The 25,295-nt window shown below is 38.1% G+C and overlaps 1 protein-coding gene across 4 annotated transcripts in view; it reads left to right on the top strand.

The window, feature by feature from the left end:
* Positions 1 to 25,295, top strand: part of FAM135B (family with sequence similarity 135 member B) — a 256,450-nt gene that overhangs the window by 204,551 nt on the left and 26,604 nt on the right. For all 4 annotated transcript variants that reach the window (XM_038124640.1, XM_038124650.1, XM_038124660.1 and 1 more), the window contains one exon: positions 23,495 to 23,648. In XM_038124640.1, coding sequence (XP_037980568.1) covers positions 23,495 to 23,648 — 154 coding nt within the window. The remainder of the gene's footprint in view (positions 1 to 23,494; positions 23,649 to 25,295) is intronic.

Here is a 25,295-nt window from a genome sequence, read left to right as displayed (position 1 = left end):
TTTGATCTTGCTACTTACCACAGCTCATTGTGCAATTTTTAAAAGAAAGTTGGTTGTTTTAAAATTATTATTGATTTTTGTTGATCTTTTTTCTAATTTCTTTTTTTTATGTTTTTTTTTAAGTGCTAGCTTTGTTTTGGTTTTGGTTTTTAGGTGTTTTTTTTGTCAAAAATGTTTCCTCAGCTCTAGAAACTCACCCCAGAATATTGCAACCATTAACCTTTTGAGAAACCTTGATTCACGGCTTCTGATTAACATGCTGCCCTCAGCTTCCCTCAACCTTTTCTGTCAAATATTTCTGTATAAATATTAAAAATATGCAAGCCTAGAGCACTTGGTGCAGAGGAACTACCAGGGAATTAACGAGGGCTGAGAGAATGTTTGGCCTGAGGCTGCTATCCCAAACATTGGGTCAGTGTATGCTTTTGGCAAACAAACTGACCTCAACCTCTGCCTCTCTGCTAGACAGTCACATCATAGACATTTAAATAACTGTTTGTATTTTAGGCCAATCTCATCACATTAGAGAGAGTCTTCTTTGGAGAGTGGTGTCTATTTTCATCATCCTCTGGACAAGTCTCTGTTGAAATAAGAAAAATGGAAAGCTCTCCACTCCCATTTTTGCTTTTAGTCTCTGTGGAAAAATCTTGGTCTGTTGTAATTAGAAAAAAACAACTTATTTCCTTCCCAATTTTCTTACTTAGCTGGAAACTCTTATCTTCTACCTATCTCTGTAGACTAATTTTTTTTAATGGCAGGATAATTGTGGTGAGTTGACCTTAACTGGAAGCCAGGTGCTTACAAAGACATTCTATCATTCCCCTCCTCAACAGGACAGGGTGCAATAGAGAAAAATTGTGGATAAAGTCTGTTTAATGAAGCAAAATCAAGGCCATGTGCAGAAGCAAAAGAAAACAAAATATTCATTTTCTCCTTCCCATCAGCAGGTGATGTCGACACTTCCTGGGAAGTGGGGCTTCAGGGTGTGAAATGGTTTCTCTGGAACACAAACATTATAACAGTGAATGCTTCCTCTTCTCCTCCTTTTCCTCAGCTTTTACTGCTCAGCACACATCCTGTGGTATGGAATATCCCTTTGGCCAGTTTGGGTCAGCTGGCCTGGCTGTGTCCCTTCCCAGGACCTCGCCCACTCCCACCCTGCTGATGGGGGAATGTTGGAGACAGTGCTGGTGCTGGTGCTTGATGCCTTGTGAAGGCAGACCTAGAACAGAGACCAAACAGAGTTAAAGAATAAAGCAGAGATTTATAAAAAGTTTTCAATGGATACACCTTGGGCAGCACAAGAACCCAGCCAGGGCTACACCCAAGATGAACCCAAAATGGTCACAAAAAATAGACAACCAGTCACGAGGTCTCTCACTTTTATAAATTCTGGTCCCTTTGCATGTTGGAGTTAATTGTCCAGTTATAGCTGTAGCTTATCAAGTCCCATCCTTCTTGTTTTTCTCTCTTCAGTCCATGTTGTTTATGCTCTTGGCCTGAAATTTGGATCATTTGTCCTTGGTCCCCAGCTAGAGAAGTAATTTTTTTGTCTACCTGATCTGTGAAGAGAGCTTACTATCCCCTAATATGAAGTTCAGAACTACACACTGAAGCAGTACAGAATCTGAAAAATATAAAAGCTAAAACCTGAGGCATCATGCTCAGCAGGAGCCAAAACACTGCAGTGCCACCAACACCTCTGCAGCCACCAATGCCCAGCACAGAGCTGGGAGGGCTGCCATGGGGAAAGGTAACTCCATCCCAGTCAGAGCCAACACAATTATTATTATCCCAGCAGATGAACTATGAAATGCTAAAAGGAAATTGCTCTACCAAGAGCTGGCTTTAGCACACTGCTACCCTGCAGTCATCAGAATGCCACACACCAACCATCATAAATATGATGCTGCACAGTCCACATGGCCACATGTGCATTTGCTTAGCTTCAGAAACCTCCATAAGTCATGACATCTGTTCTTGAGTTGAGTGTTATAATTTAATAGACCATGGTGGCCTTTTTGCCTATGCATGATGCATGATAATGAGCAAAAGCTATTTTCTCTTGGCTTAACATTAAAAAAAAAAATTAAAATTCAGAGCTAGAGGAGAAACTGTTGTGGGGCTAGACCTAACTCCAAGCAAAGGGCATGTCACTGGCTGCTGGTTTATATGGAAGTTTATATCAGCCTGTTGGGGATTGAAGGAAGAGGAGTAATATTCTTACGATGCTGTAGTGCTTAGTACTGGGTCAAGTTTTCTTCCCTTTAAAAACCTGTAGATTCTATTCCAGGTTGTTTGAATGTATTTGTTAAACTTCAATTGGTTTGGAGAATTTTGCATCATGGCCAGTGGGCATAAGAATAGATTCTACCCATTTCATGAAATAAAAAACCCCAAAATCTGCAGACCTCTCTGATTACTTTGTGTATTTTTTTTGTTTGGACCTTCCCTACTGCATGTCTGAATTAGTAACTGTTGAATACCAGAACTCAAAACATACCACACGTATTTCTGTTTGTAAACTATCCTGATTTGATGCAACTGGCTAAATCTAGGGTGAAACCAGATTAATAGATCTGGTCTTCCAAGTCTGACAAAACTTCACTGAGAGGCAGGACATGGGAAAATTAATTTTATAGGGATGTTCGTTGATTTCTTTTTATGTCATAAACTGCCATGCAACATTTAGTGTTGGTCTATCCTGTTTTTAATTTATTTAGCTCAATTTTCATTTCCTTCTACATTTCATGTGCATTTCTGTGTTTTCCTTGATCAATGAAGTCTCCAGGCTTAACCTTTTAAAATGCATCTCCTGAGCAAGTGCTTTCTGTTTAGTATCTTTTCTAGGGAACCAAATCTGATTATTCAGTTTACTCAAAGACTGCAAACAGTCAAGACTTTCCTTATTTTAGCCTTAGTTATTGTGAGTAAACCAAAAAAAAAAGCTTATATTTTCCCCTGACAGCTTTAGATAGATTATTCTTCCAGAATACCAGAATACTCCTGAATTCCAGTGTGGAAACTCTAAATCATTCCTATTGCACCCTTCCCCCCAAGTCTAGGCATAAAATCCCAGGAAATGTGTAGTTTGTGGTGTCTGAAGCTTTTCTAATTTCCCAATTTATTCATTTTCATAGGTTTGGTATAAATTCTACAAATTCAAGAAGCAGATTGGATCACAAAAGTAAATTTTGTTCTCATTAGTGTCATCATATGCAGTAGATGGATTAGTGGCATGGTGTTTTGAGTTTATGCTGCAAGGGGTTTTTTTTGGTACCAGAGGGGAATGGGACCAGAGGAGCTTTCTGTGAGAGAAAAGAAGAACCTTCCCCACACTAAACAAAGACAATTCACCACTCATGGTTCAGAAAAGATCTGAACACAGTTGAGTAGTTCCTGGATCTACAGTAGCCTAAAACCCCCAGGAAAGACAGAAATGTGCTGAAATATGATGTTAAAACTGCCAAGTTATGTTTTCCAGATATCTATTGAATACAAAGTAGAAGACTCTTACCTTGGTATATCACATATAGGTCATACGTTCCATTTACCCTCTTTTTTTCCTGGTAGGATTTGGCTACATCAGAGAGTTAATGCTCATTTTAGGCCCATTTTAGGTTGACTATGGAAGTGCTCATCTAGTTTATGTCACTGATTTGCTTTTTCCTCACTGAAAAGGCAATTGACTGCCTTAATTTTTAAAGACAGTCTGCATCAATCAGATTCTTTCCACTTCCTGACCTAATCTTCTGCATTTGGGCTGCTGAGGTGCCAGTGCTTAATGAGAGATCCTGTAGGCTTCTTGTTCTGCACTTCTGACTTCTCACTGTGGGGACTAATTAATGCCAGCAGCTTTGGATTGTACACCTGCATTTTCCCTAGATCTCACCAAATGACTTCTGGACATCACTGACACTTTCCTCATCTCCTGGCTTAGCAGAGTAGTTACAATAATTAATTCTATTTAAACCTGGGTGATTTTTTAGTCTTTCTGTCTCTTCCTATTCCCCTACCTAGCAAACAGGGATCTTCCTTTACTCCTTTCCTCCTTTCCTCCCTCTCTAATATTTTCCCTATACCTATAGTACACTTTTCCCTTCAAGCACAATTAAGACAACAAAGATATGTGAAAAAAGATATTTTTGGTTGTCAGACAAATATGAAGAAAGACAATTTTGTGGTCAACAAACTAGAGAATAATCTACAGAATAATAAAATCTATGAAATAATAAGAAGCACAATAATTTTTAAAGTTATTTTCAGCCCATAACCTATGCTCACAGGGAATTATATATCACTGTAGATATGTGTTCAAAATAGGATCATATCTACTGCAGTCATGGGAGATGCCAGTGGGGTGAAACAGCTTCATGAGCTATGTGTGACTGGTGTCCCTTTGGGGAACCTGAATTCCCCTTTGTGTCTGCTAAATTGCTTTTTTGTGTGAGGAAGTTCAAGGGGCTGTTTTGGGTGTTACAAGGTCTGTGTCTCAACTCCACACTGACTCACTCCTTCAGGTGATCTCAACTGCCCTAAGAGCTGGATACTGGAAAATTACAGCAGCTTTATTTATCTACCATAAAATAAACTATTCCTTGCAGATCTGCAAATTGAGTGGTCACTTACACTTCAGGATTTCTGTGCCTTACCCAGTAGCATAAACCTCTTCTGCATTCACTGTTGTCAGGCTGGGTTAATGTCTTTGTAATATTGTGCATCACATGCCTGCTGTGTTATAATCAAGTTGAATCAATGGCATACTGGGTATTATTAATAAACTGTACTCACAGTAATCTTATTTTCATTTGGCTAGCAGTTGCACTGCAGATAAATTGACTTCTAAGTAATCAGATTGATTAATCATATGATTTCTCATTAATAACGTACTGGTGTTTGATGAGAAGTGTTCTTCTTTCATCTAGCATTGATGCAGCAATCCCAAAAGACATGAGGTTTATGCCTGGCATAACACAAGAACCAGGAGTGTCATTCAAATAAAATTTGTTGATGATAAATGTTCTTTTCCACAGACAGTTTGCTAATATTTTAATCTTTTCAGCAACATATGCAAAACCTGAGCTGTTCTAGCCTAGCACCAAGATGTTTTTCAAACTCACATTTTTATGTCTCATAGCAGTCATCTATGGTTTAGTCTTCTTCTCTGTAGTTATGGCTCTTTGGCCAGATAGTTAACTTTTTCAGCTCTTGAAGTAGGAAGATCCTGAGATTATCTCAGTTCATTAGAGCATAGGGCTAATAACCCCAAAGTTGGGGGTTTGATCCCTGTCCAAGCCATTCACTTAAAAGTTCAACTTGATGATCCTTGTAGGTCCCGTCTAACTCAGAATATTCTTTGATTCTGCAGTGATTGTGCATCAGAGAGGAGCCCAAATAGGAATCTATTGTGGTAATTGTAACATGTAATATGATTCTGTGGTTCTAAGACAGATGATACATATTACGGGGCATTTTTTAAATCAAATTTTAAAAATCCCAGTATTTAAAATAGCATTCACTTATAATTGCTCGATGTAGTTTACATCAGAATTTCATCTAGAATTGTTAATTTTCCATGGGAATGTCTTTAGTTCATCTCAGACTTCTCTGCTTGGGTGTGAATCTTTAATGGCAAACACTTCTTTCATGTGTTAGAATGCATTTTAATGGGGGGTTTTAAAAGATTCCTTGGGTGTCTTGGTGATGCAAATGGTGATTAGTTGTGACTGGGACTCCAGTGGATGTCCAACACATAATTATTTGAAATACTAAGACAGCTGATATACTGCTCTTTATAAGGTAAAATGACAAGTATCTTTAATAAGTATATTCAAGGCACCATTTGTGATAATTACTGATGAAATCTTTAATCTTTGGTTGCCTGAGGATAAATGGCTGATCTCTAGAAAGAACTAAATTATTTTCTAGCTGTAGCAGAAAATATGTAGCTAATAATGTGACAATAACTGGTTTCTTTAATCACTGGCATATTTCTTTTCAGTGGTTCTTCCTTTGTGATCCAAGATATGCAGCGTATAGCAAAGCAATGATCTGTATTTTTACAGAGTTCAAAACTGAGATTAATTTGGGTTTAGGCCTGAAAAATGGTGTTAAAAAAGCCTTTCAGTCTTTTTGCTATGGGTGTTCAATGAAAATGTCATGAAAGCAACTGGAGATTCTCATGAGACTCTAGATGGGAGGGTGATGGTGACTTGTTCTAGAGAGAATCCTTGGGAATTGCTCATATTAGACTGATAAGTTATTCCTTTTGTTAAGCAATAGAATTTTCATAGGAAGTTGCTCTTTTCATATGTTTTGGGGGTTTTTTTGCTGGTTTTCTGCATTGTTAATGATTGGAAATAATCAGGTTGCTGCATTCTCTTTCCAAATCTCACCTAGATTTATATAACCAAAAGAATTTTTATTATGGCTAATTTAGAGGGGTGTAAATGGCTAATTTAGTGTGGTAAAAGGCAGACTAAGCATGGAGAACATATTTCTCTTTCACAGCTACTATTACAGTTATATACCGAAGACTTTATTTGGCTTCCCTCACCATAATTTCTCACTTTGCCTGAATCCATTTGTGTGGTTCACTTGGCTGATATTCTTTCAATTCAAGGTTTTCCTTTCTGGAGATTTCAGCATTGATCTTTCAGGAATTTTATAGGAAGAGGCTTGTGCAATACCTTTTTTTTTTCCTTTATTCCCTGAAGCAAAGTGCAGGAGCAGTGGGAGCAGATTTTTACTCCTCACTTCAGGAGCTGGACTTGGCTGCTCTCTAACTTTTGAAAGAATGTTTTATTATTCACTTTTTCTTCCTTCTCAGTATTATTTCCAATGGTTCCTTGCTTAAAAATTATATTCATATTCCCTAAGGAACACTAATCCTTAGCTCCTAAGGCACAATAGTTCCTACTGACTGATGATGAGAAAGTTCCTGAAGGGAACCAAATCTCCTGAAGGGAGACCAAATCAGCTCTCACAGCTTCTGAGCTGATGGCCTTTCCAGGTTGAGCAGAGATGGCAACAACAGCACAATGGAGATCCATCATCTGAAAGCCAACCCCTTGCTATTGGCAAGTGTCCCACACAACAGCTCGGGGGCTGGGGAATAAGAAAAGAGATTCCCTCTTTTTCCAACCACCATGGCTTGTTTTGTGGAAACAAATCTTCAAGTGACAGCAAAAGCTCTGTTCCCAGCTATCATGTCAGTTGTGGTGACGCAAGAAACAGCTTCATATCTGGTAAGAGTTATCAGTTTTGGTGCAGTTCTAGGCAGGAACACTTAGAAGGGCAGTCCCTGCAACATCAGTTTGTGCAAAACCAGCTGACCATTCAAATGGCCTAATATTTTCTCCAAGGATCAGACAAAATTTGGCACTGTGACAATCAGATAAGAACGGGCTAAGAGAAGGAGATGGGTCAGTGTATTATGATTCTCAAAAGCACTGCCAGACAGAGGTGAATAGCATGAGAAAAAAGTTTAGCCAAAAAAGCTTTTTTTTTTTTTTTTTTATTTTTTTTTTTTTTTTTTTTGTAGCTTTATGGCAAAATAAGAATAATTTTAGAATCTCTTCAGGACAAGAGTAACTTCTTTTGAAGATGACTTAATCACATAGCCAGAATCTGTACTCAAGTGTTGTAATGAGTGTCAAAAAGAAAAGAAATTTGAATCAAAATTGGTTAATGCTTCGAGGAAGCTGTTTGCAAAACCAGGAAAAATATGTGAATATTCATGAAGTTACACACACGAGTACTTGGGTGAGAATATGGGTCTAAAGACTTATTTAGGGTAAGCCAGACACAGTCAGAGGCAAATGAGCTTACCCTAGTTTTTTGACTGGCTTAAAACCTTGAGAAATCAAGCTTCCAGTTAGCCCAGTTTTACCATTGTATTTACCTTTGCTGTTCCCAGCTTCAGAGTATGGTATTTGAATAGGGTCTGATGGATTGTTAATATCTGTGCGCTCAGTCCCTGCATGATCCTAGGTTAGCTGGGCATGGTGAAGGAGCTGCAGTATCGTTCATCTGCTGCCTCTGGTTCCAAGCAGATCAGATGAGGCCAAGACAGATAAGCCTTTACTCATACCTTTCTTCCTTGTCTTCTTCATAGATTCATAGAATGGTTTGGGTTGCAAGAATCTTTAAACATCATGTAGTCCAAACCCCCTGAAATGAGCAGTGTCATCATCAATTAGAACAGGTTGCTCAGAGCCCTCAAACCTGGCCTTCAAGGTTTCCACGGATGGGATATTTAGAAGGTCTCTGGGCAATCTGGCCCAGTGTCTCAGCACCCTCATCACAAAATATCTAGTCTAAATCTACCCTCTTTTAGTTTCAAACCATTACCCCTTGTGCTATCTCAACATGCCCTGCTATAAAGCCTGTCCCCCTATTTCTTATAAGTTGTCCTTGTTGAAAGGTTGCTACAAGGTCTCCCGAGATAGTCCCGAATTCTTTCTGTGGGTAGGATAAAACCATAATGTCAGTTGAAGTCACCATATATCTACTCTTTGATGACCCAAGGCAAAAGCCATTGCCATCTGACAGGTTTTTGTTAGGCCTAGATGAAATCTGCAATGTCTCTCCTGGAATAAGCTCTTCCTGGCATTGGCTGACAGAGCTGGCTGATGAGAAGCAGGGGTGGAAGGCTGAGCAGGACAGCAGGACACCCCCAAGACAGTGCTCAATAGCATTTATGTGGGTGGTAAAGCTCTGGTTCTGCTCTACCGATTGTGTTTCTTTTGTAAACAAACACAGTTCAAGGCTCCAGAGCTGCCAATCAGTCTCTTTCTCCACCACTGAACTCATTAGAAGCATTTTATTTAACACCATAAAATTATGGCCTACAGAATAAATGGTAAGCTACTCAGACCTCATGAAATTTGATTGTCTTTGAGTGTAAATTACTTGAGGGCTGGTATATGTTCTATGCATAATACAGGAGGTATCTATGGGGCTATGAAAATGAACCTGTGAGGATGTAATATTTATGCAAATTTATACAGTTCCAGCTATTCAAAAGTTCTCTATTTTGTTGCAGTAAATTATAACATATCAATGTAATTGCCTTAAAGTAACATACCCAGGAAATATTCTGATTAGCCATTTTTTCTGTCTCAGTGTTGGAACAGAAATTGTAGATTTCTGCAGTGATATAAAGGACTGTATATTATTTTATCATTGGCTTTTCCATTTGATGTATGTTTGCATGCATGTGAAAGACCCATAAATAATTCATTGCCTGAGAATGTCATAAGTGAAGACTTCAGGAATGTGGCATAATCACAGGATTAGACATTGAGCTGTTTCCTGGCAGCAAAAGGCATAGAAACCACATCCCCCATGTCAAAGAAACCAGACCAGCATTACAGCACCTGGGCCAAAGAGGAGCAAGTTTTGTGCAGAGCAATTTTTTGCAAGAAGGAAAGTGCCTTTAATTCAGGCTGTAAATTATTTTTTCTGAGTATGGTTTGAAATAAATAATAAATTAATAGCAATAAAATAAAATAATACTCATTAAAAAACAGGTTTGAAACATTGAAATGTTTGAAACATTTCTAAAAGAAAAATCTAATGGATCTCATTGGGTCACTTTGACAACTTCAATTACTTGAATGATTGGACTCTGAGCCTCAGAATTATCCTCAGCAAAATAAGTAGGGAAGTAATGAAAATTGACTTGACTTGGTTTTGCAACAGACTTGAGTATGTTCTCACAAAAGATCTTCTGTTGATTATTTTTCACAATACAATAATGGACAAAATTCAGGTAACCTGGGAAAAGACACACTTAGACCAAATAAAAGGATTCTTTTCCTCCCCATTTCTGTAGCCCATAAGAGAGCTGGTATAACACATTGCCAGAAGGTGCTTCTGTGAACTTTGTAGGATTTGACAGAATTGTGCAAAATGACAGCACTGACACAGCCCTTGTTCTGAAAGGATGGGAACTGTGAGGGCTGTGATATAAACCAATATTTGGGTAATTTGAGGAAGACTTTTGCTGGAAGGAATTCAATTTCTGAAGCTGTCAGGGCTTAGGCTTTTATTTTGTTCTCTTTGTTTACCTCTGTCTCCTCTGTGAGCATCAAATTCTTGACTGTGATTGCTTGCAAAACACAAGACTTGTTGGATTTCTCTTCTGATCTGGTTTGACAAAGACTACAGAAGTCAAAATCTTTTACTCACCTCTTTGGGGAAAAATAGAAGTCAATCATGAACCAAGTAGAAAGTCTGGGATATGCAGGAGCATTTGTAAATAATAATAAAAAATAACAGTCCTGTCAATAGAGACATGATTTCTTTCCACTTGCATATGAATCATAAGAACCTACTTGGTAACACTTGTGGCTGAAGGAAACAATAAAACAAAAACCCTGCCTCAGTAACGAAATGTCAAACTGCTTAAAAAATGAACTTTTAAAGGTTGAAGTAATTTTTCACTGTCAAAAGACAGTTAAATAGTTCCTCTTCAGCCATTGTTTGACATTGTTGCTAATGTTTAAATTTGCTAAGATGAGGAAAAGATCAGAAATGGTGTCGTGATTGTTTCATTTTTTACTCCATTTGTGAAGACAAAGGTAATTAACCAGCGTGCAGCAACTGCTCTGATTATAGACATTTCAACAGTGAATTCTGGGCAAAGTTCTCAATAAATAGATTTGGGTGGGCATGGTTGGCACTGTATCTCTTCCCTCCTATGAGCATCAGTGTGATCAAGAACCGAAATAACCTACTAGAAACTTATTTTCAGATTGTACCTATAATTTCAGAAGCCAAGCCAGTGGTAGCAAAATGACAGGGTTCAGTAATCTTTGCCACCTGCTGTAATAGCCTGGAAAGCAAATGGTACAATTCATAAACTGCTGCTAAAAGGCACTCATGTTATTAAAATAATTCACAATTCTTCTTAGTTTCTTGATGGCACCATGCCATGTTGTAAGACAGTAGATATATGCTCCCCACAACTAATACCAGTGAGTGCTGGTAAAAACAATGGCTCAGCCTGTTGGATTGATGTGGAGTACAGTCAAATAGTCTTTGGAAAAAAATTTTTTTATGTATATGTATAATCTTTGAATTTTAGGTTTCCCAAGAAAAAGAAATATATCCTCTTTCTTACTGTATTTATATGATGCTTGAATCATGGTCCTCAGATTTTGGGTGTGGCAGCATCTAGCTCATAAACATCTTTTCTACAAAATGTGAACAGAAAATGAGGAAATTCATCACATCATTTAAGTGTGACTTCAATTGTATCATTTCTTTAGTATCCTTTCTGCACTTTTGTTGTGTCTGGTTCTTTGTATATTCCTTTCTTTGGACGGGAGGATCCCTGTCTTTGCCTTTAAGTCTTTCCTTCTGCACAAATGGTGCTCCAGTGTTTGAAGGAAGCAATTCGTCCTCCATACACAGACATATTTGTAGCTAAGAATAGCTTTAAGAGAGTAGCAGGATGTGAGGTTTTTGGGTTTTTAGGCTTAAAATGGCAGCTTTGTGTGCTTCATGTACTCACGGTCTTCATGCAGCTCAAGCACAGCTTGTTGGAAAATTTCAAGTAGCCCCAAATAAGTTTTCATTGGTATGACCTTCTGCATAAACAGAGCAAGGAGTGGTTGCAATAGGGATATTTCATTAATGAGACTGTCCAGTGCATCCTGTGCTTAGGGGCAGGATATCAGTCAGGATAACCCTAACCAGCCTGATTTCAGTGATAATAGTGTTCTTTAAAAATAGAACCCATCAAATATTTGATCACTTTGATATTTAATTTTGAGGTGGCTCCTGTCAACATTTTGGAAGGGTAAAAGAGGACTCAAATTTCAGAAAACCAAATGGAACATCAGTGGACAAGTGCAGTGAGACTTGGGTTATTTCTAGAATCTGACTGATGCACAGACAATGCAATGTCAGCATTGGTTCTCCTCCTGTATATTGTGGCCCACTGAAATGCCATTTTCCTAGCAAGAAAGAAACCCCAGAGTGTGGTCAGAGACAGGAATGAGTAGTGTGACTGCTGAGTTGAGTCCACCACGTCTGTGGGAAGCTGTGAAATAAGCATATACTATAATAGGTTGGAATATATTTTCCATATGAACATCCTCTCTGCATCATAATGTTTACTGCTCCCCACATTAAATAATTGCTATGGTGTCCTCTGCTAAGGTACATGACTCAGCACGTGTCAGTTTCTCTAAATTCACTGTGAACAGGTGAGTTTAAGTTATGATTTAATTAGTATTTGTATCTCATCATAAAATTGTAAAAGGTTTGTTGTGGTGCTAAAGTGGCAGGTGTTGAAATGTGAAGTCGCAAGGACTAGATAGCTTGCAATCATTAAGGAAAATGTCTTTGGAAAAAAAAGAAAAAAAAACAAAAGAAGGGTGTTTCATGTCACTTTGAAGAAGGAAATACTTCTTTCTGAGTTGACTTAACACGTTTCTTTTTTTCCTGTTTGGGCAGTGAACTGTAAAATCAATTATTCCTGCAGCTCTTGTCATACGTGAACAGAGATCCAAGCCTGAAGTGACTTTCTCTCTGGCAGTGACTGTCAGCACATAATAGAGCTTGGCATTTCTAAATAGGAAGCTGCAGTCCTCATTGTTGCTTTTATTACATAAAAAGCATGCCAGAGTGACCATTTGCTTTGTGTCTGTGCTTCAGAAGGCAACACAGAGTGAAGTAGTTTGGTACATGCAGTTTGATAGAAGTTCACTGTGTTTAATAGCATATTCTGCCAAACAGCATGAGAGAAATGGCACCTGCAAGAGAACTGAGTTTAATTTGTTTGTTAGGTCCACACTGGCCTACATGCATTGGCAAAGTGTCTTCAGCCAGCTCTTGTATCAGCTGTGGCCACTCTCTCTTGTAAGGACAAGATGAGACCTTACCCTCCCTGCACACCTCTTCACTTCCATCTCAGGTCCTTTCAGCTCCTAATTTTTCTTAAGAGTATTTCCAAGCTCACACTAGACCCAAAAATACATGCTCTGGGGCTGATTGTCAGCTTCTTGGAGTTAGCAATTACTGCTGAGTGAAGAATCCAAATCATGATGTCTGAAGCATTTCTCCTCTCTGAGGGAAGAAAACACTTATTCTAATTCAGGATGCTCCACATTTTTTTCCTCTGTTCAAAACTGTATGAATATTTTTTTTCTAATAAGCACTGGTGTGGAACTTCTCTTCGCAACTCTGAATTATCTGCCTCTGAGCTTCTAGTTTAATTTTCTTCATACACAGTCCTTTCCTTTCATACACAATGGAAAGCAAAAAGCATTTCTAGGGAATTGTGCATTATAAAAATGTTGAAGAGGGACTTTTTGCCAGGGTGTGAAGTGATAGAACAAGGGAGGATTTAAGGTTAGATTTGGGTAGATTTGGGTAGATTTTTGGTAGTTGATTTTAAGGGTAGATTTGTGTTGGCTAATTAGAAGAAATTCATTCCTGTGAGAGTGGTAAGGCATTGGAAGAGGTTGCTGGGAGGACCACTGGATGTCTCAAGACACTGGAAGTGGACCACTGGAGGTGTTCAAGAACAGGTTGGTTGAGCCTCTAAGCAGCCTGGGATAGTGGAAGATGTCCCTGCCTCTGGCAGGGGTTTGGAACTGGGTGACCTCTAAGGTCCCTTCCAACCCAAACCATTCTAGGATTCTGTAACAACATTTGGAGTGGAAGTGATGAGCTGTGCTCCAAAAATGCCTGTTTCTCTCTCTGTGCTATGAAGGGAGTCCAGGATGATGAGCTGAGCAGGACATGTTTATGGTCCAAATATAAAAATTTTGCCAGATACTAATCTCACCACTTATGCAAGCAAACTGTGACATATATTAGAGCTTTGGTCATTAACCCCCAAGTAATGTAAACATTTGTAAATAAAGCCAATAATAATCTATAAAATCCTAGGGAAAATAATTTATTTAATTACTTAGATATTTGTTCATATAATTAATATCAGGCAGTATATAACATTCATATAAAGAGAAATACTCTGCCAGCTGCTAACCTGTATAATTACACAGCATAAAGCCATCTCCACCCCAGCCAGAGCCACAGCTGAGCACATCCTTCCCTGTTGCCAGGCATGCAAGTTGAATCAAAACATTTTTGACATTTTCCGATGTCCTGAATGCCTATTGTAATGGCACAATTGTGTTAATATCACAAACAGGGTCTCCTTTTCCATGTGTGTGTGTTTGTACATACAGGTGGGGAGACAAAGATGTTAACAAGGTTTCTTTTAAAAATTTACTGTTTTATGCTGCTGCCTGCAGAGATGAGTAATAACAAGGCAGCTCTTCAGCTAAGGGGTCCTTGTTTGATCACAGAAACAGGAGTGGATTTGCTTTCCTTATCTGCGAGTAGGCAGCATGGACTCTCTTTAATCAGAAAGGGCAATGTATTAAGGTCCTTTTTGATGTCTCCACTGTGTTATTTTTGGTTAGGAGATCAGAATTTGCACCATAAGTATGTGTTAATAAATATTTACTTTTAAATTGCATATAAAGACCAGCTTTAGATAGCTAAATAGATAGAAAGATATAAATATAAATCTTTGTATCTAATCTGTCTCCCTTTCTTCATAAACAATAATTTATGAATATTTTGGGGGGTTTTTCCCCATAAAATTGTAATTATTTAGTGTTGCTCTTAGCCAAAGAGTATCACAGTGTGCTTTGTGAATGCTCCCTACGCAGACTCTTAGTAATAACAATATTCAGATATGAACTAACATGTCATTTTCAGACACACATGTAACAGAGGGAAATAAAAGCACACCCAAAGGGTTTAGTGTATTAGGTAATGTGGGAAATAGTAAAGATAAGAATATTTTTAGGAAGCTGAGAAAGCAGGCTTTAGAAAGAACAGAGAACTAGCTGCAGCTGCAAAGTCTGAAAGTAGAAAACGTTACAATGGTATAGCAAGCAAGGACATTAAACAATAGCTTGAGTTTTAGGCTTGGCTAAGAAAGACCTCAAGACTGCAGGAAAATATGCTTAGCAAGATAGTAGAAGGTTTTAAGCTTAATAATGGTGTATTGTGTATTGTTAATATAAAGCAGACAAGCAAGCATTGTGTGAAGCAGGTGCACATGTGATTTTAGTAATTGGCTAGAACAATTGTCTGTAAGCTTTAGCAATATGCTATCAGCTAGAAAGTTTTTAAAATGCTCTGTAACAAAGAAATCTTTGGCTGCTGGTGGCTGTACGTGAGTTTTGCCATCTTTCTATTGTCTCAACCATGTAATGAGGCTGATGCTGCAATAAAAGCTCAAGGAATGTACCCCAGCAGTCCTGTCCTGTTCATGAAAACAGCTCCCCATCACAGGGTGACATCAGGCTGGCAATGTAAAGAGTGAGATTCTGCAGGGCTCCATCCTATTCCCAATGCTCCTCAACATCATCAACATCTTCGATGCAGAACTTGAAGAAATACTAAATAAATTTGTTGATGACACTAAACTGGGAGGAGCTGTTGAGTACCTTGAGGGGAGGGAGGCTCTGCAGAGAGATCTCAACAAATCAGAGAAATGGGGAATCACCAAGAGTATGGAGATTAACAAGGGCAAGTGTTGGATCCTGTGCGTGGGATGGGGAACCCCGGATGTACAGACAGACTGGGGAAAGAGGCTGGAAGGCTGTGAGACAGGATCTGGGGGTCCTGGTCAGTGGAAAGTTGGATTCAGCAGGGCTCTGGCAGCCAAGAGGGTCAACCGTATCCTGGGGGCATCAGGCACAGCATCACCAGCCAGGGGAAGGGAGGGCATTGTCCCACTCTGCTCTGCACTGGGGTGGCCTCACCTTGAGTCCTGGGGGCACTTTTGGGTGCCACAACATAAGAAAGATATGAAGGTATTTCAGAGTGTCCAAAGAAAGGCTATGAAAATTGTGAAAGGCTAGGAAGATAGTGAAGGGTCTAGAGGGGAAGACATATGAGAAACAGTTAAGGACAAGGAATTGGATTCAATAATCTTAATGCAGCCCTTCCAAATCAGGAGATTCTATGATTCTATGATACATGATTCATATAACTTTTCTTGTGCCAGATGATTCAGTGCTCATCTTAGAAGAAGGATGCCTTGGGTCAGACACTGCTCTGATTTTCATGAGACATTTTCCCCAGTGCTTAATTTACTGCTAAAGCAATGTTTTTGCAGCTTTAATTTTCTCTGTGGTGATGTATAACCCTACAGATCAGGTGGAGGAATAGGATTTTTCCCCTTCATATTTATCATAATCAGAATTGTTCAAGAACTTCTATAGAATACTCTATATATGCTTTTACATGAAGAGCCATTGTGACTGTAGACACTTGTGATGATATATAGGATGTAACAGCTTCCAGTCACTAAGTTCAGTTTTTAAAGTAAGTGGGAAACAGACTTCAAATAATTGCATAGAAATTAAAAATTTTGAAACGCCCCCTAAAAGAAAAATGTGGGGGAAAACCCACAAGAAACCAAAACATCTGTGCATGAACCAAAGTATTTTGGGAGGTTTTTTTGATCTTTAAATTCTAAAATATATTGCTATATGAACTTTTTCTTAATGAAAAAAAAAAAGCCAGAAATTTTATTTTAAATGAGAAATATTTTTTTTTCTTTCTAAGCAGGCCCATATTAGACATTTGGAACATTGTCAGTGTTTTCTCTCCTAAAATAACTTTAAGGGAAATCAGTGCGATCTGTGAAACACATTTGCTTTACTAGAATGATATTTTTAGATGGTAATTTTCCTAAAAATACTTTCCTGGCCACTCCTTCTTCCTTGGCCAATTGCAAGTGATAAACCTACAGCCTCCATTAAGAACAGTGACTTAGAGTCACTGACACAAATGAGACAAATTAGTGCTGACCAGGAGAATTCTCCTCTATCTCTTCAGAGAATGCTCTTTTTCAGGCTTGATGGCTCCTATTTTTTAAGGCTCTCAAGTCAAATACTTTCCAACTACTAATTTTGTACAAAGTGTAAATTATCACTGAACCTGTCACTAAATCTGACTGCAATGTCAAATACTTTTTCTGCTGTGTTATTATCCCAGGGGTTTTAACAAAGTGGCTCTAATTTTTAGAGGTAATATAAATGTCAAATTGTATTTATGAAATACCAGCCTACGATTTCTTACATAACAGATTTAGTGAGAGGCATAACATAAATAGTTCCATATATTGTTAATGCCTTTCTAATTATTGCCTGTTATTGAAGCTTTGGGTTAGTGTAATTGGTGTAACTGAAATAGAATTTAAATATAATTATTTTACTTTTATTTTAGAGCTTTGGATAATGCACCAACATATCAAATACAGACTAAAAAATCAATATAATAAAGGCAGTTTATTAAGTTGATACAATATGCACATCCTAGTGCAATATTTCCGTTTATCTTAAATGTTTGGTCCTCAGTTTTACTTTTTTAATGGAAAATATTAATTTTCTCAGGTTTCCATAGCTGTTCCTCCTATAAGCATGCTGTCTTCCTGTTGGTGAATATTAGAGGAAAGAGATTTACAGGAGCTGGCTTATGTGGGTGTCACCCAACCCTCAAGAATGTTCTGTGTTCACATATCTGCTGCTGTCAGATGAAAAACAGACATGCATTGTTTTTCTGCCAAAGAGGACCAAGATTTGTGTATCATGCCTGTTATATGTAGTGTCTGGTTGCTCTGTTCAATAAAAAAAATTAAAATTCCAAAACCAGGCTGAAAAGAAACAGTGTCACCACAGAATGGCATCCACAATCTGGCCTCTGTGGGCTTCCACATCTTTAAACTATGGGGTTTTTTTAGATTTGCCAATAATTTTTCACTGCCTGGCACAGGGATGTAAAAGATGTTTGTATTGATGAATGAATTAATGAGGGGGAGTTGTTTGTGTTTGGCAGTTTTCCATAGCTGCATGGAGGTGTAAATATACATATACACACATGCAGAATCCTTAGGGGTGGAAAAGACCTTTAAGATTATCAAGTCCAGCTGTCAACTCAGCACCACCATCATTTATACCATTAAACCATGTCCTAAAATGCCACATCCAATGCATTTTTGAACACTTCCAGGGATAATGATTCTACTACTTTCCTGGGCAACATGTCCCTATGCCTGAAAAACCTTTTAGTGAAGAAATATTTTTAATATCCAATCTAAACCTCTACAATTACTCCATGTGTATACATACAGAGTTTCTTTCCTATATATACACCATATATATTAATATTCTTAGTCAACTCAAATGCAGAATTTTTCCTTTTTGTTGTTGTTGGTGGTTGTGGTGATGGTTAGTTCTTGTTTTCCTCATGAAATATCATAATTAAAAGTTTTTTATTTTCAATCATCTAGATTCTTTTATTCTCTTTAAATTGCATGTAATTTCTATCATAACAATGGCTCAAAAGATATTCTTTGCCTCTCCCATCTTCTCTGAGTGTTCATTTTAATGTATTTTCATTATAACCTCTTTATGATAAAAGTAGTTTCTGATATGCAACCTGTTTCAGAAAATGGCATAAAAAGACTTGTCCTTCTTCCACCACTGCTCAAGCACTTACACCAATGAAGTGGAAGCACTAAAGTTTTAGCTCAAAACATAACTATAATTTAATTTCCAACCACCAAATAAAAGGAAATCTCCTATCTTAGAAAACAGCATCCAAAGTAGAGAGTAAAGCCTTGGTCCTTGAGTTTGAAACCAGAATAAAATTTCATATTAGATAATCAAAATGGGCTTGCAGACAAATGAACAGGTGCTGTGAACTCAGAAACTACATTTATCTTGGGGTGCTGAGATTTGTCTTTCAGTTTCAAGGTTCTGTAAATCTTTCCCAGAAGCAGAAAAGGTAGGGTAGCTCTCTCTGCTACTGGAAAATGGTTGGAGACTGCAAAACTTGTCTATTTAGTCTGGAATGGCTTTTTAGTACATTAAAATTCTTGACGAGCAATTTGAGTCTGAATTGTGAAATGTGTTGAGTTAGATTAAACATAAAGGGTCTCATTTACCAACTGTTAGTGCTATTGTTGAACGTTGCACATAGTTAACATAGCTCATGGAAGCGCTTTAATACAAAACAAATACAAGGTACTTAATGTACATTACAAAACATAAAATTCAGTTGGTGCCTTTTGATATTAGATAAACATAGTACACAGGTAGTGAATATCTGCAAATTGTGCTCTGCCTTTGAATAATGAATTGACATGAGCCTTATTTGATGAAGGTGCTTGCTTTTTGCAAGTAATTTTCTTTTCTTTTATTATAAAGGAAAAGTACATTTATAAAGCAATACAGTCTAATTATAGAAGGAATCTGTTGACTGATAAGAGCATTGCGCAGGGAACCTATTCATTTAAAAGGCTGATTTACTTAAATGTATTTAACAGGGATATTGCAAAAATGTTTAGTTTGTTTGGGTTTGTTGATGTTGAAGACTATTTTACTTGGCTGGGTAAATCTAGCAGAAGACCAGCTTAGAGGATAGATAGACAAGGGTCAGTGATGGTCCAGTGTTGGGGTCCAGCTTTGCACATCATGATCAAAGTGAACTGAAGCCTTTACATTTCCAAAACACTAGTTTTTATCTCACATTTTTCTAGGTTTTTCTTTATAAGATCATCTTGTGTAAGGTCTCCCTACCTGTGGCTGGAGGTTTGGAACTAAATAATCATTAAAATCTTTTCCAATCCAAACCATTTTATGACTCTACATTTGATGATGATCACAGTAAAAAAGGAAATGGAGAAATTAGGCCTACATGCATAGGATTCTTCATGAGAAAAGATCTTTAGAGCTCCTTAGCTGGAGAGAGTTTATGACCTTTGGAAGAAGTTGCAGGGAACTCAGGAGAACTACAAGTGTTGTAAGGTTATGCAGGGAGAAAGTTAGAATAGCAAAAACTTAGGCAGAATTTAATATGCCTACTGCTTAAAAAATACAAAACATTTGTATAAATACATTCAGAACTGAAGGAGGCCTAAAGAGAATTTTTTGATCTATTTTCCCCTAATGATGTTGGCACAATGGAAAAAATCATTTTGTGTCAGGACTAGTGGCTTCTGTGTTGTCATCCATCTTTGCTATCAGAGTACATTTAGGTCTAAATTCTTGAAGTGAAATTTTTCAGGAATTCCTGTCCTCCCAAAATTTTCAGAAATGGAAAAGGGCAAACACCAGAGATGCAGTCTACCACTACAGACAGAGGGGGGCTTGGAAAAAGAAATCAGTGCAGATGCATTTTACAATCAGCATAGAAGAATCTGTCTACCTACAAATTAATGTGATTAAAATAACAGTAGGCCAAAGGAATTAATTCAAAAAGTCACAAGAATCTTTACAAAGGAAACCAACATGTACTTTTACAATGGATATTTCAAACCCAGAGCAGCCATCAGGCTTTGTGCAAGGTGGGATTTTCAGCTTCACTATTACTTTTTTGGTTTAATGAGAAGTTTGCCTTAACCAGAAGTAAATCAATATTTGTCATCCTGACTGAAGAAAGCTGGAAAGATGAGCACTTTGTAGCTGTTTAATGTCACAGCCACTCTTTTTCCTGAGAGCTGGTTTTGCAGCAGTGTTTTCCCTTAGAACAGCACGTGACATTTTTGTTAGCAAACTTGATTTGTTAGCGTTGTAGTCTGAATCTGTGTTTAAAGCTATTGGCAAGGAAATAGGGAATCACCTGAATAAATGCACAGAAAAGGCAATTAAAATAGCAAATGTGAAAGGTCTGCAATCTTTAGACCATCCCAAAAGAAGACATTTCTTGACATTTCTCAGCTTACTGAACAGTGATGGATAAGCTGATTTAGCTGCAGCAGTTTATAATGGCATCATCTGATAGATGCCTGCCCTCTGGGGTCCCTGCAGATGAAGATGCACAGACCTTAGTTCACATTAGTTTAAACTGTCCCTGAGGTGGGTTTAATAATCTCTGTAATGTCCTGCTCCATATCCTGTACGTGTGTGACAACTTTGAGAAGAAGTAGAAGCAGTCCTGTGAGAGCAGTAATATCTTTAAGTCACTGAAGATCTAGAAATTTGGAGCTTGTCACCTTTCTTTCTGTCATGCTCGCTTTCCACCTTGACAAAAAGATTTTTCAAATTAGGATGGATGTTGCCACTAAACAACAGGGTTTCAAAGCCAGTTGCCATTTAATAGAATTTAATAAAAATGCTTAATGTTATGTCCTCTTACTCATGCACAGCCCAGCCTGGTGTGTGCAGAGCAGTTCCTCTCATGCAATGGCATTCTCAAAGCACAGCACCTTTGTTTGGCACAGGCACCAGACACTCTTCCCAGAGAGCTGGGACAGGAAAAGAGATCTTGGAGCAATCTTTTCAGCTCTCTACTCACATAGGTATACCATCCACATTTTACAGTAATTGGAAGAAAGTTTGCATTGCAATGGAGAGAAATGCTGAGGAAAATTTTACTTGCTTGTTGTGGTTGTAGTCAGTGCTCCTAATTCTTTGTCTGCCTTTTAGAACATGTGGTCAATTGTCCAGCGTAAATCAGCTGAGGACAAAGTTTGCAAAAGCACCGTAAAACAGGAAGACAAATGCTAAAAAATTCAAAACTGGACTAATTGAGTAGTGTTTTAAACATTAAATCATGTAAGTTTTAAGCCCACCTGCAGATGCATTTTTCTATTACTTTTTATATTTAGACTATAATCTCTGCCAAGGAATGGCTGAAAATAGACCTATTAAAGTGTAGTCATGCACAACACTACGTCATAGCATTCATATAAACTATGAAATTAACTCACTTTCTTCCTGCTTCTCAGCAGTGTAGCATTTAAATGCCAGGCTAATTTTTGCTGAAAAAAATCAGCAGTGGATAATAAAGGAGGGCATATTTTCACGACATTGTGACATTGTACACCAGCCCACTTCCAATTTTCTATTGTTTTGAGCAGTATTTCTTTCTGCTCACTTTTTTTTTTTTTTTTTTTTGGCCATGGTGAGAGTAAAAAATATCCGTGCTGAGGCTGGAGATTTTGAAACCTTTGAAGAACAGCCAACTCTGTCAATTATCATCAACTGTTCCTCTGCAGGTCTAGAGAGCAATTCTCTTTGTGCCTACCACAGAATTCTAGTTAACTCCTTGAAGATTGGCATGAGAAACTGCAGGAAGCATCCTGGCTCAGGCCAAGATTTCTGAAATACAGGTTTTAGGGAAGTCAAAGGGAGAAAACACAGGAGATGTGCTGGCATGTGTTTTTTCTCTGTTGCTCCAGGAGATTGCAGATTTTGGGACTGCCCAAAGGCAGTCAGCAGCTGGCTGGCCTGTAGAAATTGTATTCTTACCCCAGCAGTGATAAGCAGCGGACTAAGTTGCAAATTGTCCATGTTTCCAAAATCCAGGGATTAATAAATAGTTTTTCTTTAAATCTAAGCAATTCAAATTTCAAATACCAGTAATTTACATAAGCATCTGTTGACAGAAGTGAAAACTTCTGATGCATGGTGCCCGAATGAAAACTCAGTTTACATTCTAGGTCTAAAAGTGTTGTTTGGGAAATATTTGTGGTAAACATGCTGTGATCTGTCCTGTTACACTCTCCCAGAAGAGATACACTAACACAGACATTGATCCTGGAGTACAGAGTGGCTCATATTTGTTGATGGGATAGCAATGCCATCTGCATTTGTTCACTAATACAGATTACAAAGCACACCATGGCACCATCAAGTTACAACCTTTGCAGGAGGCAATAAGGAGGGAAAAGGAAAGTGAATGTAGACATCTTTAGAGTTCTTTCCACCCGTCCTCCTCCAGCAGAGAGGGTGTATTTCACACTGGACTCTCTGTGTTCTGGGGAGAGACATTGGCTCCACAGTGGGACATGTGGGAGGACAGAGGTAGATTTCTCCGTTGAACTCTTTGGTCTGAGGGTCTTCTCATGTGACAGCCTTGCTGAAACCTGATAGTTTTGTTATGGTTTGGGCAAAATGAACATGTGTAATGAGACACTACTGGATTACACATGTAGCTAGCTGGGAGGCTGGGAGGTTGGGATGGTTAAAATCTCTCTTTGGTGCCATCTGCTTGATTAGAATTGAAGAATCATGGAACGGCTTGGGTTGAAAGGGACCTGAAACACCATCTAATTCAAACCCCCTGCTATGCCAGAGACACCTTCCACTACACCAAGTTACTCCAAATCCCATCCAGCCTGGCACTGAACACCCCCAGGGATGGGGCAGGCACAGTTTCTTTGGAAAACCTGTGCCAGGGCCTCATCACCCTCACAGTAAAGAATTTTGCTCCTAATCTCCTGTCTAAGCCTACACTTTTTATAGTTTAAAGCCTACACTTCTTTTAGTTTAAAGTTTAATGGCTTTAAACTTAAACTTACCCCCTGTCCTATCACTTTATACTTTTGTAAAAAGAGATGAATGACTGTCCCCAACTGGGTTTTTGTGGAAACCTGTCACAGAAATGGAGACCATGAATTTTAATTTCTCTACTTTATTTTCTTGATACTTTTGCTACACAGGGTAGCTTTTATGTCCCATCTGAAAATTGTATGCAGCGTGCATACAAGTGGCATAAGGATCTCTGCCTTCTGCTCCTGAATGCTCAACGGGGTCTTCATACGTACTACACCCTCATAATGAATGAGATTCCTGATTTACCACAGCTGAAGTTGGGTAAGTGAAAATTAGTTTAAAATCACTGAATATTTTACAGTGCTGCAATTTTAAACACACATATTTTAGTAACAAAATTCTTGTCTGTTCAGAGACTTTAGGGATTTTCATTTATGTTTTCTGATTAGTGTTTATTTTTGCTGTTAAAGATGACTGACCCCTCAGATTATGCAAATCCTTTCAAAAGATGTGGCCTGATGTGTAGATGGATAAAATATTTTGATAAATTTCTGAGAATATTTGCCTTTTGGTGATTTTTGGCCTCATTTGCATTTTGAAAAGGGCAAATTCTAGTTCTGCATGGCCATGAAATCTTGGGAAGACTCTTAACATATTTTTTCTCTTGAGCAAACATTATTTTTAGAGTTGAAAAGAAAAACCTGAAAGGTGATACAAATGGGTTTAAATTACACTCCCTTCTTTGTAACTCACAGTATATTCCTCCACTGTCAATTACCACTTGCTCTTCAAAATTATTCTGATTTTCTTCTTAATTCAATTGTTTAATAGATTTCATGGTTTTTTGGCAGAAGGGTTTTTTGGCTGGTCAGACCTGTTAGGTCTAATGTGCACATGCTGGCTGGCTGGATTTACAGGATGGAGTTCTGGAATTTGTGTTTAGTCATCTTTGTAATGACAGCATGAGGTCCTTTGAAAATGAGACTCATTCATCTCATTCAAATCCTGCTGTCTCACCTGTTTCTTTGAATTCAAGGAGTGTGCCTCATAATTTCACATCTCTGTTTTTGTGTCTTTGTATTTCTGCGGTGCGCAGGTTTTGAAGTTAGGAGTTTTGTTATGTTGCAGAGATAATTACATTAGGAGGGTCGATTGCATTGGCCAGCAGGTTTTAAAAGGCAGTCAAATTTTCCAGTATAGTCTTGTATATAAAACTATCAAACACAATGCATTATGCTTCACACACTCATGGACTTTATAGATCCTATTTTCCACTTCATCTCTTGTCCCCCAACATATATTTCCCTTCAAGACGGTCTAAAAGTCATAGGTAGGTAACATAGTGTGCTATTCAATCCAACTACAAGAGAAAAAAAAAAAAGAAAAAAAAAAGAAAACAAAACACCATCTTAATTTGCAGCTTATGAGCTCTGAGACAGAACACAAGCAACAAAACTGCTTCATGGATCTTGGTTATAGGTATAGATAACAGAGGATTTGTGGTTCACCCAGACAGGGTAATAGGTTGTGAGATGGCAGAGCTCTGCATGGAGGAGTGACCACAACTCCATGACCTCCTCAGAGCACATGCTTATGTTCTAAACACCATTTTCATGGTTTTGAAATGAAATCTGGTACTGAAGCAGGCACTTCATTTGCAAATGTACTTCTTGTAATGCATGAAAATTTGCAAAATGCAAATACCCTTTTTAGCCTCTTGAGCAGAGTGTTATTTGCATCATTTTATTCACAGTCTGAAAATCTACTAAAGATTTGGTTTTAAGGCTGATTTTCTGACACCTTTTGCACAAGTCAGTAATATTATGGGGTGTAAGATTCATGCAGTAATATGAATATAAATCAAACTTTTATATCTGTCTCCTTACATTCATTGGGGTGAAACACACCCAATTAAAAATATGTCATCTGACACAGGCAGTGCTTTCCAATTTGGGATGGCATAAACTG

This window comes from Motacilla alba, chromosome 2, assembly GCF_015832195.1.
Source record: "Motacilla alba alba isolate MOTALB_02 chromosome 2, Motacilla_alba_V1.0_pri, whole genome shotgun sequence".
Lineage (NCBI taxonomy): Eukaryota > Metazoa > Chordata > Aves > Passeriformes > Motacillidae > Motacilla > Motacilla alba.
The sequence above is the reverse complement of the archived record's forward strand: the minus strand, read 5'-3'. Positions and strand labels throughout refer to the sequence as shown.